Raw genomic sequence first — 19,688 nt, forward strand, 5'->3', positions numbered from 1 at the left:
TTCTGACTCTTTCCCGCGTTTTTTTGGCCAAATTTATAAACAACAGACGAGTCGGATGCAGCAACCGTCTACGATCGGGTACGCAATATACACGGTTCCCTCGGACTACCCGTGTGCCACGCCCGTGCCCCTGTCACCCACATCATCATAGTAGATTGGGCTCCATGAGGCTTCCCTCCTTCGCAATCTCGAAAATATCTACCCGCCTAGAGGTTTTTTCTGTTTGATAGCACACGATTAGCATGTGTGGACCGTGTGGGATGTCTGTTACTCCCGTCTGCTTCAATCAGTTGATCCAAATTTTCAGTAGCCCCGACATTTTACTCCCGCATGCATCCCTCGCAATATCAAAAATATCTGCTCGGCTAGGGTGTTTTTCTGTTTGATTGCACACAATTATTATGTTTTAACTGTGCGTGATGTTTGTTACTCCCACCCGCTCTGCTTCAATCCCTTGATCCAAATTTTCAGTAGCCCTACCATTTTATTCCCGCCTAGTAAAATTTTCAGTACCCATAGCATTTCCTCAAACACCACCTTGGACCCCTTCCACACACACCCCAATCCTGCGCTCACCCCAAATCCCCCGCTCACCCACACAACACCCCTCCCTCGCTCGAAACCCTAGCTAGGTCGCCGCCGCCGCGCCACCTCCATCGCCAACCTCTGCCAGTATGCACGTGCAGGTTACCCACCGATATACATACCCTCGCCGCCCTGAGTTTCTTAGATGACACCTACGAAACGCCCCCTTTCCCACAGATCTGCATCCACATCCCCCTCCCCCACTCTAGAGTGTCGTAGCCTAAGCCTGGCTACGCTTCCCGAGGTGCTCGGGGAGCGAATGGCCCAAAAGAGCTTTATCGCTTCCTCTTCGCCCGACGTCGGCGAGGTGGCCGCCGATAAAGCGGACGACGATGACTGGCCGTAGCATTTCAATCAGCGGGCTAGAGTATCCTGGCATGTCATGGATGCTGACTATGACATCTAGGCCGTCGACGGTGACGCCTTGACGTGGGCTATGTCACAGGTTAAGTTGCCCACCCCCAACCCCTCGGGTTGGATAGCCATCGTTCTCATCGATGGCCCTACCGCTGATCTCCCGCGGCTCGTTATGAACAATTTGCCAGCCTTCATCGCCGTGGAGCCCCTTTTGCCATTTCTAAAGGACACGTTTTGCGATGCTGGCTTGGGATCCTCAGCTGCCAAGTCAGACCTCAACGACGATGACCACGAGGAGGAGCCCATCTGTGACAAGTGAGGAAACCCATGATTTGTTTTGCCGTGCCTCTTCACCGGGGGAATCCCATGATTTGTTCTCTCGAACCCCTTTTGTGGCGAGAACATGCCTAGTATTTATTGTTATATTTGGTTGTTTGCATTACGCCTTGTTTATTTCTACGGTTTTTGGTTGTTCAGTTGTTTGTACTTAGCGTATGTCCAGTTTCATTTGCCTTCTTTGGTTGTTCATAGTATGCTTGTTTATTTTAGTTATTCACAACGTGATGTTCTATATGTGCTAGTATGAATTGTGCAGTTCAATTTCATCAATACCAGTCTTAACAATAGCTCTATGACTGACTATATTTGGTTGTTATTAAGCATGTTGTATTTAACACGCCTTTCCATTTGATTTAACAGTAACCAGTGTACTTAGACCGACGCAATACAAGTTTGAATGACTATGTTTGCTTGTTTTTAAATGTTAGGCATGTTGTAGTTAATAACACACCTTTGCACTTCTTGTTTTTCTTTACTAGCATGCTTAAACCTTCGCCATGAAGCTATCATTTGGAGATTATGTTGTCTACCATGGATATATTTGGTTGATGTTTAGCCTGTTGTGCTTAACATGCCTTTAGATGTACTTACTGATACGTCCATTTTGCATCATGTTTTCTTACTATTATTTATAATGTTTTTATCCATAATAATGCTTTTTGGAGTAATTCTAATGCCTTTTCTCTCATAATTTGCAAGGTACACATCAAGAGGGAGAATTCCGGCAGCTGGAAATCTGGACCTGAAAAAGCTACGTCAGGCCACCTATTTTGCACAACTCCAAACAAGCTGAAACTTCATGGAGATTTTTTATGGATTATCTGAGAATTATTGGAGCCAATAACCACCAGAGGGGGCCACCAGGTGGGCACAACCCACCTGGGCGCGCCAGGGCCCCCAGGCCCTGGTGGGTTGTGGCCTCCTCGGCCCACCTCCGGTGCCCATCTTCTGGTACATAAGTCATTTTGACCTAGAAAAAAATAAGGGGAAGGCTTTCGGGACGGAGCACCGCCGTCTCGAGGCGGAACTTGGGCAGGAGAACTTTTGCCCTCCGGCGGAGCGACTCCGCCGGGGGAACTTCCCTCCCAGAGGGGGAAATCATCATCATCATCATCACCAACAACTCTCCCATCTTGGGGAGGGAAATCTCCATCAACATCTTCAACAACACCATCTCATCTCAAACCCTAGTTCATCTCGTGCATTCAATCTTGTTACCGGAACTATAGATTGGTGCTTGTGGGTGACTAGTAGTGTTGATTACATCTTGTAGTTGATTACTATATGGTTTATTTGGTGGAAGATTATATGTTCAGATCCAATATGCTATTTAATACTCCTCGGATCATGAGCATGTTTATCATTTGTGAGTAGTTACTTTTGTTCTTAAGGTCACAGGAGAAATCATGTTGCAAGTAATCATGTGAACTTGATATGTGTTCGATATTTTGACAGTATGTATGTTGTTATGCCCTTAGTGGTGTCATGTGAACATCGACTACATGACACTTCACCATATTTGGGCCTAAGGGAATACATTGTGGAGTAGCAATTAGATGATGGGTTGCGAGAGTGACAGAAGCTTAAACCCCAGTTTATGCGCTATTCCGTAAGGGACTGATTGGATCCTAGAGTTTAATGCTATGGTTAGAATTTATTCTTAATACTTTTCTCATAGTTGCGGATGCTTGCGGGAGGTTTAATCATAAGTAGGAGGTTTGTTCAATTAAGAACAACACCTAAGCACCGGTCCACCCACATATCAAATTATCAAAGTAGCGAACACAAATCAAACCAACATGATGAAAGTGACTAGATGAAATTCCCGTGTACCCTCAGGAACGCTTTGCTTATCATAAGAGACCGTTTTTGCCTGTCCTTTGCCTCAAAAGGATTGGGCTACCTTGCTACACTTTTGTTACTACTACCGTTACTTGCCCGTTACAAATTATCTTGCTATCAAACTACTCTACTACTTACAATTTCAACACTTGCAGACATTACTTTACTGAAAACTACTTGTCATTTCCTTCTGCTCCTCGTTGGGTTCGATACTCTTACTTATCGAAAAGAGCTACAATTTATCCCCTATACTTGTGGGTCATCAAGGCTATTTTCTGGCGCCGTTGCCGGGGAGTGAAGCGCCTTTGGTAAGTGGAATCTTGTAAGGAAACATTTATATAGTGTGCTTAAATTTATTGTCACTTGTTACTATGGAAAACAATCCTTTGAGGGGTTTGTTCGGGGTATCTTCACCTCGTCCGAAACCACAATTAGTTACCCCTCAACCTACTGCACCTACTAAAAATATTGAATATGAAATTCCTTCAGGTATGATACAACAACTGCTAGCTAATCCTTATGCAGGAGATGGAACAGAACATCCTGATATGCACTTGATATATGTGGAACAAATTTGTGGATTGTTTAAGCTTGCAGGTTTACCCGGAGATGAGGTGATGAAAAAGGTTTTCTCTTTATCTTTGAAGTGAAAAGCATTGGCATGGTTTAGGCTATGCGATGATATTGGATCATGGAATTGGAATCGTTTGAAATTGGAGTTCCACCAAAAAAATTATCCTATGCATCTAGTTCATCGTGATCGGAATTATATATATAATTTTTGGTCTCGTGAAGGAGAAAGTATCACTCTAGCTTGGGGGAGGCTTAACTCAATGTTATATTCAAGCCCCAATCATGAGTTCTCAAGAGAAATTATTATCCAGAATTTTTATGCTCGGCTTTCTCGTAATGATCAAACCATGCTTCATACTTCTTGTGCTGGTTCTTTTATGAAGAAAACAATTGAATTGCGGTGGGATCTTTTGGAAAGAATTAAATGTAACTCTGAAGATTGGGAACTCGACAAAGGTAAAGAGTCAGGTATTAAACTTAAGTATGATTGTGTTAAATCTTTTATGGATATCGATGCTTTTCAAAAGTTTAGCACTAAATATGGACTTGACTCTGAGATAGTAGCCTCCTTTTGTGAATCATTTGCTACTCATGTCGAACTCCCTAAATAGAAGTGGTTTAAATATCACCCACCTATTAAAGAAGAAATTAAAGAACCGGTACCAGTTAAATAAGAAACTATACTTTATAATGTTGATTTAGTTGTTCCTTCTGCTTATATTGAGAAACCACCTTTCACTGTTAGGATAAAGGAACATGCTAAAGTTTCAACTGTGGTTAACAAAAGCTATATTAGAACACCTAAACCTGATGAACAAATTAAGTAGAACCTAACATTGCTATGGTTAAAGATCTCTTGGAAGAAGATATTGATGGGCATGTTATTTACTTCTGTGAAGAAGCTGCTAGAATTGCTAAACCTGATAGAAAAGATAAACATAGACCTGTTGTTAGCATGCTTGTTATTTTATGTAAAATAGGAGATCACTGTTATCATGGTTTATGTGACATGGGTGCTAGTGTGAGTGATATTCCTTACACTTTATATCAAGAAATTATGAAAGACATAGCACCTGCTGAGATAGAAGAAATAGATGTTACTATTAAACTTGCTAATAGAGACACCATATCACCAATTGGCATTGTTAGAAATTTTGAAGTCTTGTGTGGGAAAATAAAATACCCTATTGATTTTCTTGTCCTTGGTTCCCCACAAGATGACTTCTGTCCCATTATCTTTGGTAGACCTTTCTTGAACACAGTTAATGCTCAGATAGATTGTAAGAAACAAACTGTTGGTGTTAGCTTTGGTGATGAGTCTCATGAGTTTAATTTTTCCAAGTTTAGTAGAAATCTTCATGAAAAAGAATTTCCAAGTAAGGATGAATTAATTGGTCTTGCTTCTATTGCTGTGCCACCTACTGATCCTTTTAGAACAATATTTGCTAGACCATGAAAATGATTTACATATGCATGAAAGAAATGAAATAGATAAAATTTTCTTTGAACAACGTCCTCTACTTAAACACAATTTGCCTATTGAAACTCTTGGACGTCCACCTCCACCTAAAAGTGATCCTATGTTTGAATTAAAACAATTGCCAGACACTATGAAATATGCTTATCTTGATGAAAAGAAGATATATCCTGTTATTATCAGTGCTAACTTTAAGAACATGAAGAGGAAAGATTATTGAAAGTTCTAAGGAAGCACCGGGCTTCTATTGGATATACTCTGGATGATTTAAAGGGCATTAGTCCCACTCTATGTCAGCACAAAATTAATATGGAACCTGATGCTAAACCCGTTGTTGATCACCAACGTCGGTTAAATCCAAAGATGAAAGAAGTGGTAGGAACGGAAATGTTAAAACTTTTGGAAGCAGGTATAATCTATCCCATAGTTGATAGTAGATGGGTAAGTCTTGTTCATTGTGTCCCTAAGAAAGGAGGTATTACTGTTGTTCCTAATGATAAGAATGAACTTATTCCACAAAGAATTGTTATATGCTATAGAATGGTAATTGATTTTAGAAAATTAAACAAGGCAACTAGAAAAGATCACTACCTTTGCCTTTTATTGATCAAATGCTTGAAAGATTATCTAAGCACACACACTTTTGCTTCCTTGATGGATATTCTGGCTTTTCACAAATACCTATTTCTCAACCTGGTCAAGAAAAGACTACTTTTACTTGTCCTTTTGGAACCGATGCTTATAGACGTATGCCTTTTGGTTTATGTAATGCACCTGCTACCTTTGAAAGATGCATGATGGCTATATTCTCTGAATTTTGTGAAAAGATTGTTGAGGTTTTCATGGATGACTTTTCTGTCTATGGAAGTCTTTTGATGATTGTTTAAGCAATCTTGATCGAGTTTTGGAGCGATGTGAACAAACAAATCTTGTCTTGAATTGGGAGAAGTGCCACTTTATGGTTAATGAAGGCATTGTCTTGGGTCATAAAATTTCTGAAAGAGGTATTGAAGTGGATCAAGCTAAGGTTGAAGCAATTGAGAAAATGCCATGTCCCAAGGACATCAAAGGTATTCATAGTTTCCTAGGTCATGCTGGTTTCTATAGGAGATTTATCAAAGACTTATATAAAATTTCTAGGCCTCTCACTAGTCTCTTGCAAAAGGATATTCCTTTTGTTTTTGATGATGATTGTCTTGAAGCCTTTGAAACACTCAAGAAAGCCTTAATTACTGCACCTATTGTTCAACCACCTGATTGGAACTTGCCTTTTAAAATTATGTGTGATGCTACTGATTATGCTGTTGGTGCTGTTCTAGGGAAAAGAGTTGATAAGAAATTGGATGTTATTCATTATGCTAGTAAAACTCTAGATAGTGCTCAAAGAAATTATTCTACTACTGAAAAAGAATTCTTAGCAGTGGTGTTTGCTTGTGATAAATTTAGACCTTATGTTGTTGATTCCAAAGTAACTGTTCACACAGACCATGCTGCTATTAAATATCTTATGGAAAAGAAAGATGCTAAACCTAGACTTATTCGTTGGGTTCTCTTGTTACAAGAACTAGATAATACCCCGCGCGTTGCGGCGGGAATTGGATGCAATACATTTGGATGATATTTATTTTCCATAGAAGATGAATATTTGGACGGACAATATGATAATTGAAATTTGGAAAACACATATGTATAACCATAAATACTTATTGAAAATTAGAAAATACATGTATAGTCATAGTTATACGTTGTTCATAAAAAGAACATAATATGTGGTATAATTATTTGTAGTTGGGGTCTTCTTCGTTGGGAACTATCTGTTCATGTGGGTTCCTTTCGTAATGTACTTGAAGATGTATTTGGTGGTGTTGTCTTCACATGCAACGGTTTGTCTGAAAGCAAAAGACACTGGTGGTTTTGGAGTAGTCTTTTTCTTTTCGGTTGCCTCCATGTACTTCTTCTGAGCCTCCCTTGATGAATTAGTTATTGAGTGGGGCAGAACATTCCTTGGTCCATCATATTGTATCCTGGAGAAAGATTTATGTGTTTAATGTTATTTGCAGCAAGCATAGGGATGTAGAAAACAACATTGTGTGCAGTAGCCGTACCTGTTGCCTTCGTGTTGGTTGTCCATTTTTGTGCCGGTAGTCAAAAATTTCTGATTTGAAAGATGAAGTTGTGGCGAGTACAATATATTATGGGGGTCTTATATAGGTGTCTCACATGGGAAAGAATGTCTAACCGAAAGATGTTTAAGTAATGGTTAATGCAAAAATCAAATTAGCATTCATGTATTTTAATGCAGAGTGTAGGTTTGTATTGAGATCCTAATTGCAAAAAAGAACATAAACTGATCCACTCATGAATTTACTTTAATACGCACTGTAGGTTTCTATCGAGATAATAAGTGCACCAAAGAACATAAATTGTATCCATTCATGAATATATTTGAACAGACACTGTAGGTTTGTATTGAGATCATAAGTCCAACAAAGAACATAAACTGGAACCACTGATAAGTTGGTAGTAGAACAAAATTTGTAATGTTCCTTGGTTACAATAGAAGCTGAGCAAAGTGGTATGAACACAAGGACTATGTTATTTCTGGTTGTAGGCGATGTACGTTATTTCTAATTTCCCATTTGTAGTAGAGTGCAAGTTGTCCTTCCTGTATTGGAAAATGAAGCATTGTCAAAAAAAGTAAATAACACAATATATTACTGGTTTTTTAAATCAGAAAATGGAAGTTTATATAGTCAATCTAAAGTACTTAAATCGTCCAAATTTTCCTTTACTCTGGCTGTTCCTGTTGATGCAGTTTTTCTGGAAGTGTATCTACATTCCTGTTGATGGAGATTTTTGGCAACTGTAAATATATGTAGGAAGAAACTCATATTGTTGGCTAAATTTGTATAAAGGGTGTGAGAAACAGAACATACTCATGCTTGTTCTTTTTCGCAGTACTTTCTTCCGGTTCCTTCGAGCTGCATTTAGAAAATTGGTTCCATTTATTATATCAGATATTGAAAGTAATAAAGCATGAATCAAAATAGAAATGAACTGGGCAAGAGAATATAAATGTAACCCAAGAACCTCCATCTACTTGAAATAAGTTACCATTTGGGAAACATACCATGGATGAGATGTAATCCTGAATATATCATATTCCTAATATTGAGCACAATATAGCATGTATAAGTTAGTGTTCACTTGCATGACCAGTAATGTTTGTGTAAGGAGACTACAAATAATCGTGAGTCAGAATTGATTTTGTGAAATTAACATTTAGTTGGTAAAAGCTTGGTAATCTTATAGACTTCAAAATGGAGCAGGCAAAGAATTCTAGAAGACAGAGCTAGGCTTTAGCTTGACAACTCCATTAGTGTGACATGTAAATGCGAGTTAAATGAAGCCTAACACCACATTAGGAAATGTGATGCTTCAGGTACTGCCATTGGATTTATGTGATTTCTATTACTGTGTACTTTAGTTGTTGTTAATGGTTACTTCTTACTGCTACCAGGAAGTTTGTATGTGCCTTATGTAGTTATTGGAGAACCATGGTGCACTAAGGTTTTGTGAGTGTTCTCATACCTGTTAGATTTATCGGCATCACTCTCAGTAAAATCAATTCTTCTTTTCGCGTTGATCCTGATTGTAATGTACATCATAGATGTAAAGTACTCTTGATCAGGGGAATACAATAAGATGGAGGTTTATGAAAGATTACATGTAGCAGCATATAAAAAAGAGAAAGCATATGAGAAGGGAAAAAGAATAACATTCAATTCCATTTGGACTTTCACATAAAAGTATCATTGTGACAAGTCATATAATGGAGAAGCAATAGGAGAGATGTTTAAAATCGAAGTTTATGAAGCATTACCTATTTTCGTTTTCCTTTATGCTGATAGACATTGGCTTATGAGTTGCAGGAGTATTGTCATTGGTGGTTGTATCCTCGCCTGACTAAAAAAGCTTCACACATTATGTTAATAACCATGATATATGAAGGTAATGAATCTATAAGAAGTTGCTTACCTTTGGAGCACGTGGAACAGGTGTTGATTCAGTATTGTTGACAGAGAAACTTTTTTTCAGGACATAATTTATAGGGTACTTGGCAGACGAATCAGTGTTCATTCCTATGTAGAATAACTTTTCTCTACCAATGGCCTTATCCAGGGTAAGCACATGATCTGTAGCTTCTATTTTCATACTCATTGAAACATGATCAGCATGACGCTCAACTAAGTCTTCAGCTACTCTAGCGAAAGCAATTGCATCCAAACTTCCTGAGTTATCTGTTAGTGTAAGGGGAAGTTTGTACCTGAAGCATGGTATAGTTGTTAGTGACTTGTTGGGCAAAGAATTATTTAAGTATTAGATTTTAAGAAGATAAATAATACATTGGGCATGGAACTGGAAATTGGCAGCCACATGCTTTGTAGTGCTGAAGGTTGCTCCTCCCTGGCACAAAGAGGATGAAGTATCAATAATCTATTTTATTTTAAATGGCGAGGCAGGAAAAAGTGAACTGCATGAGAAAGTGTTCACCTGAAAAGATGACGCTGGAAGGTTAGATATTTCTTCAATGGTGTATAGTTTGCATGCTGCTTCAAGTGGAGATACTTGTTTGACCTGAGGGAGATGCTTTTGTAGAGTTGGGCATTTCCATTGATAGCTTCAAATGTTTTTCATATAAAATATTAGTTTGCTGTTGTGCTAAACATAAATTCTGTATGCGCAAGAGTGAGAAAGAGAGAACCTGGTGCGGTACTTTTGAACTTTAGGTATATCAAGATCAAGATATATTTGTGTCGCGGAACTTGAGGATCCTTGTATCATACCTATAAACTTATGTTGTTAATAGGATGTTTAAATAAATATGTTTATTATTTCTTTGGGCAAGTTTTTTTTATAAGTTACCTGTAAACCTTTGTAGAGTTGCAGTTACACCAGCAAAAATGGCTATGACAATTCCTTCTTGAGATTTTTTAAGTACTGTTTCTTCATCAAATGATTCTCCATGCTGGCCCCATAGAACTAATTCTTGTGTTTGTTCTCTGGAAAATTAAGGTATAGTCATTCTGAGGGGAACAAATTATTAAGGTAAAAAAATTGAATGACAGGAGCAGCTATGAAGACATACTCTAGGTTGCGAATTTTGGTCTTCCGAAATTTGTGCTGAGATGTTTGGCTAGCATAGTCATATGGACCAACATCACATATTACTCCTATCACATCTAAAAGGTTAAAGTATGCAAGTCGTTATGCATTGAAGTATAGTGGTTAAGAGATAGGTAAGTCAAGCACATTATGTTACCTAGGAGTGGCTTGGAATCAATTGCTTTTTGTGGCAGCTGATAAAATGGGCAAAAGTCGAGCGAAAGTGTAGGTATATCTGCACCTCTTGAATGTAGCAGATCAACCTTTGTGTCTTGTTTGAATTGCAGCATATAATTCTGATGCCGATAGACATATGATTTGCTTCTGATATCGATAGCTGCAACATTTGAAATAATATAGGCAGATCCTTGAGATAGCAACCCACAAAATTGTTTTTCAAATTTTTTAGGCACACTAATTTGTGCCATGCATCCCTGCAAAAGTTCAAGTAATCAAATGATTTGGAACAACAATGTATTGTGTAAAGTTAAATAGGTAACTACAAAAATGGACGTACATCTTCATCCAAGAGAATGCCATCAATGCTGATCAAAGCATTTCCATATCTGGGATTCGTATTTATAGCATCCCAAAGCCTTATTACCCGTGCAAAGACCTTACAGTTTTGCTGTCCCACTGTAATATCTTTAAGTTTTGTAGTTGACTCCATAGGGGAGATGGATCTGAATGAATAAGAATGTTAGGAAAAAATGATGGCATGCAGAAAAAATGTATTACATACTTGTGAAATTTCAGGCATAACATAAATTTGAGTGGATAAAATACCTAGCTGTTTTAGCTTCTATGTGTATTAATTTGATTGAATACCTCGGCATATACTACATTATGTGTGCAATGCTCATAAGAAACTGGGCTATTTTCAATGAAAACTCGCAAGCCGTCTGGTGATGTAACTCTTGAAAATGCCACATATAATTGACCGTGTCAGAAGACATTAGATGGCAAGTAGACACCAACTCGGTTTAGTGTTTGCCCCTGACTTTTGTTTATTGTCATAGCATATGAAAGGCGAACAGCAAACTGGCGACGCCTCAATTTGAAAGGCCACTTAGACTGAGATGACGTAGTGACAATTCGAGGAATATACACTCTTGAACCTATAGCCTTCCCTGTTATGATTTCTCCTTCAATGACACGACCAGTCAGTTGTGTAACAATGAGTCTAGTGCCATTACAAAGTCCCCTTGATGGATTAAGATTACGCAGTAGCATTATAGGAACACAAATTTTCAAATGCAGTATATGATCTGGAAGTCCAGGTATGTCAATGGTGTTTAGCAACTCTGTTGGATATAATGCTTATAGAGTAGAATGATTAGGACAACTATCATCAATTGAATCTGAACTATAATATGACATTTCAGTTGTTGCTAGCCGAGAAATCATTCTTGTATTTATTTTAGAAACGACATCATTCGTAGGTGCAAGAATTGCACGATCACACAAATACGATGTAATGTTAGTTGACTCACAACCTGAGTTGTAGACAAATGATATCAATCCATCTATATTTCTAGAATATGGGGACAAAAGGAGATATTGGGGGATCTATATAAATATGCTATTGGGTTCATTTGGAACAGGAACAAAAGGCTCAGTGCCATTTCCAATTCATAAGAGCCAGTCAGCAAAATTCTATAGTTCTTCTCTCCTGGAGATGGAGAGACACCCTGAGGTGAGCCTCATATTTTCATTCAACTGTAGAAGTGTGCACTTGTTCCACAAATAAGAGTTAACAATGCAAGATTTCAAAATCTGTTGCTTGGTTGCATTTTTTATCACTGGTAGTGTTTGCCAAAAATCCCCACCAAGAACTACAGTGATACCTCCAAACTGCATGTCTTCGGCATTAGGTCTAGTATCTGACATTATATCTCTGAGAGTGCGGTCTAGTGCTTCAAAACAATATCTATGATTCATTGGTGCTTCATCCCAAACTATAAGAGATGTGTTTTGAATAAGTTCTACCAGGTGTGTATTTTTCTTTATGGTACACGTTGAATTCTCTGAAATTTCCAAAGGAATTTTAAAACGGGAGTGTGGTGTTCGACCTCCCGGGAGCAATAGAGAAGCAATTCCCGAGGATTCTACTGCCAATGCAATTTTCCCTTGACTCCGCAAAGAATAAAGTAAAGTAGTCCATAAGAAAGTTTTACCAGTCCCTCCATATCCATAAACAAAGAATGTTCTACCTTCATTATTTATGGCAGAATTATAGATAGCATGAAATACATCCTTCTGGTTGTTGTTTAGCTTCGGAATATTATCATTCAAAGTGGATGTCATGTTTGGAATGTCATAGGTAAGCTCATCCAGCAAATGCCTATTTTGTGCAGAAGCATTTCCTATATCATCTGGCAGTGGCAAACTAAAATGTGATAAGCAATATCCGGAATCCTTCAGCAATTTATCCAGCTCAATGAGAAGACAGGATGTCACGTACGAATCTAGTGATGAACTGCTCAACTAAGAAGGATGAAGATTCAACCGATGTGCTATATCTTCATACATCATTGATGCATGCTCCTCAAAAAGCTTGATAGGATTTGTTACATTGCAAAAAGCAAAAGGGTAACAAAAAGCTGACGTAATTGGAATGGTGATGCCCACTAAGCCGCATCTTTTAATGCATTGGACCACTCTTGGTCATCACCTAGGAGGCCTAAAGCTTCACATGCTGAACGAAATGTAGGATATTCTTGGCCTGATATAGTCCTGATATCAGCGAAGGAGGTTGTACCTTTACAAATGTTCAGCAACATTCGCAAATAGAAAGGCTCTCCTTGTGAAGGGTTGACATGTGCCACTCGGCCAATGTTTTTTTGAGGACCTCGACGATGATCCCAGTATTTCCCTTGCTGGTGCCATGTCCAATATTCTGGAAATTCTATGTACGTGTATTGTCGAGCTTCAGGGTGTTGCATATTAGCATCTAACCATGCAGTGAGTTTAGTGGTCACATTTTTGGGGTCTTCAATAACTTGTTCCAGATTATCATCTTTCGAATAAATTACATTGTTCTCAAGAGGAAGATGAACAGGGAGACTTTCTACGGAAGGGTGTGTATGGTGAATATCATATTGCTGCAACCGCCAAGCAGCATCATTTGGTGTCACACAACGACACTCTAAATAATTATCAATTTCATTAACTGTTTCAGTTGATGAGGCTGATGTTGAAGACTTGCCGTGGAGGCCTATTCCAGCACAATCAAATCCTTTTGTGACATACTTGAAAAGATATTTGTGCATACCATCATGGTTAACCTTCTCTACATTTATGTGAGCTTGGTACTTAACCACCAGGTCCACATTGTGAGGAACAATGAATCTATTGTCAATGTCAACATTATTTTTCCTAGCTGTTATTCCATTATTTGGTCGGGCATATTCTGTGAAACCATTCTCCCGTACAGTTGTTTGCTCACAGAACTCCTTTGGGTAAAATTTGTTGCATTTTCCTTCTGACATACATGGTGACGACTGCCCGAGAGGGCCGCAAGGGCCATGCACCATAAAAGAAGAAACAGCCTCATATCCTATTGGATCTTTTACATGATCTGGCAACTGAGCAGAAATATAGGAATCTATCTTCTGTGCATCTAAAGGTGCTTCTTTGGCTAACCATATAATTATATGAACATGTGGGAGTCCACGTTTCTGGAATTCAACTGTGTAGATAACAACAGGAATGTAAAACATGTTTAATAACCGACAGAAAACTATGTTGAGAGAAGGGAATATAAGGTTAAGAGAACGCTTATTACCTGCGTTTATGGGTCCAAAGAATTGTTTCTTTTTAATATGATCCATTAGAATATTAAGCTTCATTTTGAATACCCGGTTGACAATATCTGGACGGTCAGATGGTTCTTGACCAGGAATGGATGATAGAGCCTCTGTAATTTCAGGCCAAGCAGCATTTGATGTGAACGTGACAAACAGATCTGGGCAACCATATTTTCTACAAATAGTAATGGAGTCTTGGTAGTTTTGGTATAAGTAGCGAGGGCCTCCAGTAAATGAGGAAGGTAATATAATCCGTTGGCCAACAGAAGAACCTGATGTAATACCCTTTGACACAGAATCTGCTAAACAACTGAATGATGATGATATGTATTTCCGTTGAAAGCTAGGTTTGCAGTAGAATGCAATACGAAAGGTTTCAACAGAACAATAGCCATCCACAAAGTAAGCCTGTGTTAACCTTTTGCATCGTAATGGAGTCTTGAAGTCATTTGGCCTATCACGTAACCTATATGCATAGTATTCTAGCATTGTGACTTTTTGGCGTTGATTTGATGCATTTGACACTGGAAGGCACATAAGCTCATCATGATAACCATCCTCACCATATGGAAATAAAAGAGGATATTGCATGGACATAAACTTGAAGTGTTTTTCATTGATCTGTTGTAACCGTGATGAATGACCTTCTATTATAATGTCTCATCCAACATTAGAAGACCCTAAATCTCCAACTACTAATCCAACAACTTCGGATGCAACTGGAGCACTATAGATATCTCCATGGGCATCAGGTTTGCCATATATTCTGATGTATAAATGGTCAGAATCATTGCCATGTAATCTTTGACTTGCTGTTCTAAATAGTTTCACAATGGGATTATGTGTGTTCAACATTGTTATGAGGGACTGAACAATGCCTTCATTAGCTTGGAACAAAGTGTGTGTAGATGAAGCTATGCGCGAAGATGAAGTGGTGCGTGAAGATGAACCGGTGCGCGAAGATGAGGCAACATTTATTCTATTTGAAACCTCGCACTCTGTATCAAATATGTATAATTGTGCATATTCTGGTCTCTGTCCTCTAGATGGTCTCATTGAACCAACACGGTGGCAGACTTGGCCACTGATCTTGAAAATGTATGGGCCTCGGCCATCATTTATGGACTCATCAATTTTAGCTCCCATTGAAGTCATGGCAAACATGGTATTGTACTGACGAATATGATGAAAGAAGTGGCTTGAGAGTGAACTATTCTGTGAAGTGAGTAAATCCAATAGAGGTTGAGGAGGAGGATCATATGGCTGGAGGGAAACTTTTCCTCCTTTGCAGCACAAATTATATGTTGGATTTTGAGTATGCCTTTCTCTGCGTACACGCTCGTCATACCAAAAGAGAGCACCACAATGTTGGCAAGAACACTGGGGGCCTCCAAGAGTTAAGGGTTCAAATATAGTTCCTGAAAGATGAGGCACAAAGAGTGATCACTGAACTTGGACACATGAACAGGGATTAATTTAGGCAAAAGCTTACGTTTATGGGCAAATATCTGACTATGTGTGTCTGACATCGATGTGGTCGATGCTTCATTTCCTCGGCTCCTGTTTCTAGTGATTACATCCAAACGCCTACGATGGTTCTCAGTGGCAACATGTGAGTTTGATCGAGGAGTGGAATCAGGTACCGATGGACGGCGTGCCCGTCCACGTCCACGTCCACGTCCACGTCCACGTGGAACTCCTCATGTATGACCAACCCCATGCCCACCTGAATAACACGAAGAACTTTCTGCGCTATCCATGTCAACAACCCTAAGAAACCCACGGGAATGGGAATAGTTGAATGCAGGGAAAAATGGAAGACACTTTTGTTTAATTGTTCCACATGAGAATTGAAATGTAAGGGTACATGTTGAATCAAGCAAAACTTAATTCGGATTTGAGTGAAGCAAACTACTTGGATGAAGCAAACTAAAATCCATAATAGGAAAGGAATTAAAATGCAAGGCTGTGCATTGAATTAAGTTAAAAAATTGCATATCAATGAAAATCCAGAATAGGGAAAGATACCAAATTTTAGGAGTAGCACTGGGTGGGAACATTGTATACCAGTAGGAGCTGTAAACATGAGGCACGTGGGCATGCAACAAGGGAAGAATAACCAAGATGATTGAAGTGAGCAGCACCTGAAAAGTCCAAATTTGTGACTCAATCAGCAATATGTCAAGAGGGAATGGCATGGAGAGAGGAGAGAGTTGCTCACCAGCGGAAGCACTATGAACACCCTATGGGAGACGTCCATCCATGCTCGAAGATGATGTGAAAAGGATGAGCTGAGGTGGGGCAGACTTTAAAGGGGATTTCTTCAGTTTCTTCTGCAGATCGTGGGGAGAGTAAGTGAAGCATCAATCATCAATTTCTTCAGTTTCTTGTGCAGATCGTGGGGAGAGGAAGTGGAGCGTCAACCATCAATTACCTACAGCAGAATGGTTTTTTCTTATTTTGAGTGCAGAATGGTTTTTTCTTATTTTTAGTGTGGGCCATTTGGAGCATTGGGCTGCAAATGGTTTGAAGCAGTGGGCTATGTAGGTTGGAGTCAGCAAACGAAAAAAACAATAGGATGGTACCTTCATCTGCAGATGCGTTGACCCAACGATTGAAGGTAAGCTACTAAGCAACTCGGAGCAACCCACCTGGGAAGTGAATGGAAGCACTAAAAATCATAGACATCAGATGAACAACAAACCAGCCCAATCCAAATCTACAATAAGGGGAAGACATGCTCACCGGAACTGGGGCGTTGGTAGGCACGGCGAGCTTCTTCACCGGAGGTTGGCCATGGCGGGAAGGTGAGCTATCGTCAGGCCATGGCCATGGCGGCGGCAGGAGGGCGGGGGAGGGACCGGTGGTAGACGGGCGTACTCCTTCCCGAGCCATTGGACAGGTGCTGCTCGGGGGCAATGGGCATGGCGACGGCGGCGAGGAGGCGAGGGGAGGAGGTGGCGACGGCGATGGTCGAATCAACTAGGGCGGGCGATGGGGTGGCCGCGTCCGCGTCCGGAGCGCCGCCGCCGTGAGGAGGATCCGGAGCGGGGAAAGGGGATGAGGAGGTGCTCTGCAGGAACTGGGACGCGCGATGGGATGGTCGGGCCGTGCCGGAGCGCCGCTGCCGTGATGGCCGGGCCGCATCAAGAGCGCCGCCGCCGCCGTCGGGATGATCCGGAGCAGATCAGAGGCAAGGGAGGCTGGCGGCGGTAGGAAATCGCGAGGGGACCAGCGGCATGGGGTTTGGCCGCTGGGGGGATTTTGTTTTTTCTTTACAGGAAAAATAAGAAATAACCTCAGGAGGTGGGCTGTGTGGGACTGTTTAGGGGTGACGTGGATGCCTGCGATTGGATGCTGACGTGGCTATGTTGCATGTTGAGATAAATCAAGTAGTGGGGGTGAACTTCTTATGTATATAGGATTTGATTTATATATTATTGATAGAAAAGGAGCTGAGAACCCCGTAGCTGATAACTTGTCTAGGCTTGAAAATCTGCTGGATGACCCACTACCTATTGATGATAGCTTCCCTGATGAGCAGTTAGGTGCAATAAATGTTGCTAACGGTACTCCTTGGTATGCTGACTATGCTAATTACATTGTTGCTAAATATTTGCCACCTAGCTTTACATACCAACAAAAGAAAAAATTCTTCTATGATTTAAGACATTACTTTTGGGATGAACCACATCTTTATAAAGAAGGAGTAGATGGTATTATTAGATGTTGTGTACCTGAGCATGAACAGGGACAAATCCTACGGAAATGTCACTCCGACGCCTATGGAGGACATCATGCTAGAGGTAGAACTGCTCATAAGGTATTGCAGTCTGGATTTTATTGGCCTACTCTCTTCAAAGATGCCCGTAAGTTTGTCTCATCTTGTGATGAATGTAAAAGAATAGGTAATATCGGTAAGTGTCAAGAAATGCCTATGAATTATTCACTTGCTGTTGAACCATTTGATGTTTGGGGATTTGATTACATGGGACCTTTTCCTTCCTCTAATGGGTATACACATGTTTTGGTTGCCGTTGATTATGTTACTAAATGGGTAGAAGCTATTCCAACCAGTACTGTTGATCACAACACCTCTATTAAAATGCTTAAGGAAGTTATTTTCCCAAGGTTTGGAGACCCTAGATATTGAATGACTGATGGTGGTTCACACTTTATTCATGGTGCTTTCCGTAAAATGCTTGGCAAGTATGATGTTAACCATAGAATTGCATCACCCTATCATCCCCAGTCTAGTGGTAAAGTTGAACTTAGCAATAGAGAAATAAAATTAATTTTGCAAAAGACTGTTAATAGGTCTAGGAAGTTGGTCTAATAAATTAGATGATGCACTTTGGGCTTATAGAATAGCATATAAAAATCCTATGGGTATGTCTCCTTATAAAATGGTTTATGGAAAAGCTTGTCATTTGCCTCTTGAGTTAGAACATAAAGCATATTAGGCAGTTAAAGAACTCAATTATAATTTCAAACTTGCTGGTGAAAATAGGTTATTTGATATAAGCTCATTAGATGAATGGAGAACCCAAGCATATGAAAATGCAAAGTTATTCAAAGAAAAGGTTAAAAGATGGCATGACAAAAGAATCCAAAAGCGTGAGTTTAAAGTCGGAGAATATGTTCTTTTCTACAACTCTCGTTTAGATTTTTTGCAGGAAAGCTCCTCTCAAAATGGGAAGGCCCATATGTCATCGAGGAGGTTTACTGGTCTGGAGCCATCAAAATAAATAATTCTGAAGGTACTAACCTAAAGGTTGTCAATAGACAACGAATAAAGCATTATATCTCAGGTACGCCTATTAATGTTGAAAGTAATACTATCCAAACTTTGACACCGGAAGAACACATAAAAGAGTCCTTCCAGAACACTCCAGAATCATGAAAATAAGGAGGTACATGATACGGTAAGTAAACGGACTCCGAAAAATCCGCAAAAATATTTTTTATCAATTTTGGAATATTTTAGAATTTTGGAAATAAAGAAACTTCCAGGAAGCGTCCCCTGGTGGGCACAAGACACCCGGGCGCGGCACGCCGAGGTGGGTTGTGCCCACCTGGGACACCTTCTGTACTCCATTTTTCTTCCATGTACTTGTCCTCCAAGATAAATAATCTATATATACTTCCCAAACCTGTTAACCACCGTATCGCAGAGAAAATCCTCTGTTCTCTTTTTCCTTGCTGTTTTCTATCAGATCCCATCTACCATGGCTGCTTCAAGCTCCTCCAAGGACAAGTTCTTCAAGAACGTCATCAACCCATATTTGCGGGAGGTGGTGCAGCACCCTCAGGTCATTGCAATGCATGAGGGGGTGCTTACCTTCGCGATGTGCCCTGCCCCAAGGGGACGGGAACCGTGGAGGCTAGGCTTGAATCTTTGGAGCAAGATGTCTTCCGGTGCGAGGGGATAATGGAGCATGGACTCCATGCCAATCACCTCATGATCACGGACCTCTCCCGTGATGTCAAGGTGGATGGCAAGCCCATGAAGAACATCGTCTTCACCTTCAACGAGCAAA

The 19,688-nt window shown here is 40.0% G+C and overlaps 1 protein-coding gene across 42 annotated transcripts; it reads right to left on the reverse strand.

The window, feature by feature from the left end:
• Positions 1-7,578: 7,578 nt before the first annotated feature.
• Positions 7,579-17,431, reverse strand: LOC109756498 (uncharacterized). 42 transcript variants are annotated; one of them, XM_073503060.1, is made up of 19 exons: positions 16,894-17,397; positions 16,734-16,799; positions 16,370-16,582; positions 16,216-16,292; positions 15,641-15,918; positions 14,127-15,566; positions 10,857-11,022; positions 10,497-10,773; positions 10,323-10,416; positions 10,100-10,236; positions 9,939-10,020; positions 9,728-9,854; positions 9,580-9,640; positions 9,212-9,500; positions 9,057-9,139; positions 8,765-8,821; positions 8,110-8,154; positions 7,941-8,013; positions 7,579-7,838 (listed from the first exon to the last, which is right to left on the reverse strand). In XM_073503060.1, the coding sequence occupies exons 7-14, from the start codon at positions 11,007-11,009 to the stop codon at positions 9,478-9,480; spliced, it is 954 nt and encodes a 317-aa protein (XP_073359161.1). In that variant the 5' UTR covers positions 11,010-11,022; positions 14,127-15,566; positions 15,641-15,918; positions 16,216-16,292; positions 16,370-16,582; positions 16,734-16,799; positions 16,894-17,397; the 3' UTR covers positions 7,579-7,838; positions 7,941-8,013; positions 8,110-8,154; positions 8,765-8,821; positions 9,057-9,139; positions 9,212-9,477. The 42 variants fall into 42 exon arrangements, with proteins under 42 accessions (XP_073359161.1, XP_073359168.1, XP_073359167.1 ...); XM_073503067.1 differs by lacking the exons at positions 14,127-15,566; positions 15,641-15,918 and adding an exon at positions 8,304-8,338 and having other exon boundaries at positions 7,966-8,013; positions 16,734-16,819; positions 16,894-17,422; XM_073503066.1 differs by lacking the exons at positions 14,127-15,566; positions 15,641-15,918 and adding an exon at positions 8,304-8,338 and having other exon boundaries at positions 7,966-8,013.
• Between the last annotated feature and the right edge of the window lie 2,257 nt (positions 17,432-19,688).

The sequence above is a fragment of the Aegilops tauschii genome, chromosome 7 (genome assembly GCF_002575655.3).
Source record: "Aegilops tauschii subsp. strangulata cultivar AL8/78 chromosome 7, Aet v6.0, whole genome shotgun sequence".
Taxonomy (NCBI): domain Eukaryota; kingdom Viridiplantae; phylum Streptophyta; class Magnoliopsida; order Poales; family Poaceae; genus Aegilops; species Aegilops tauschii.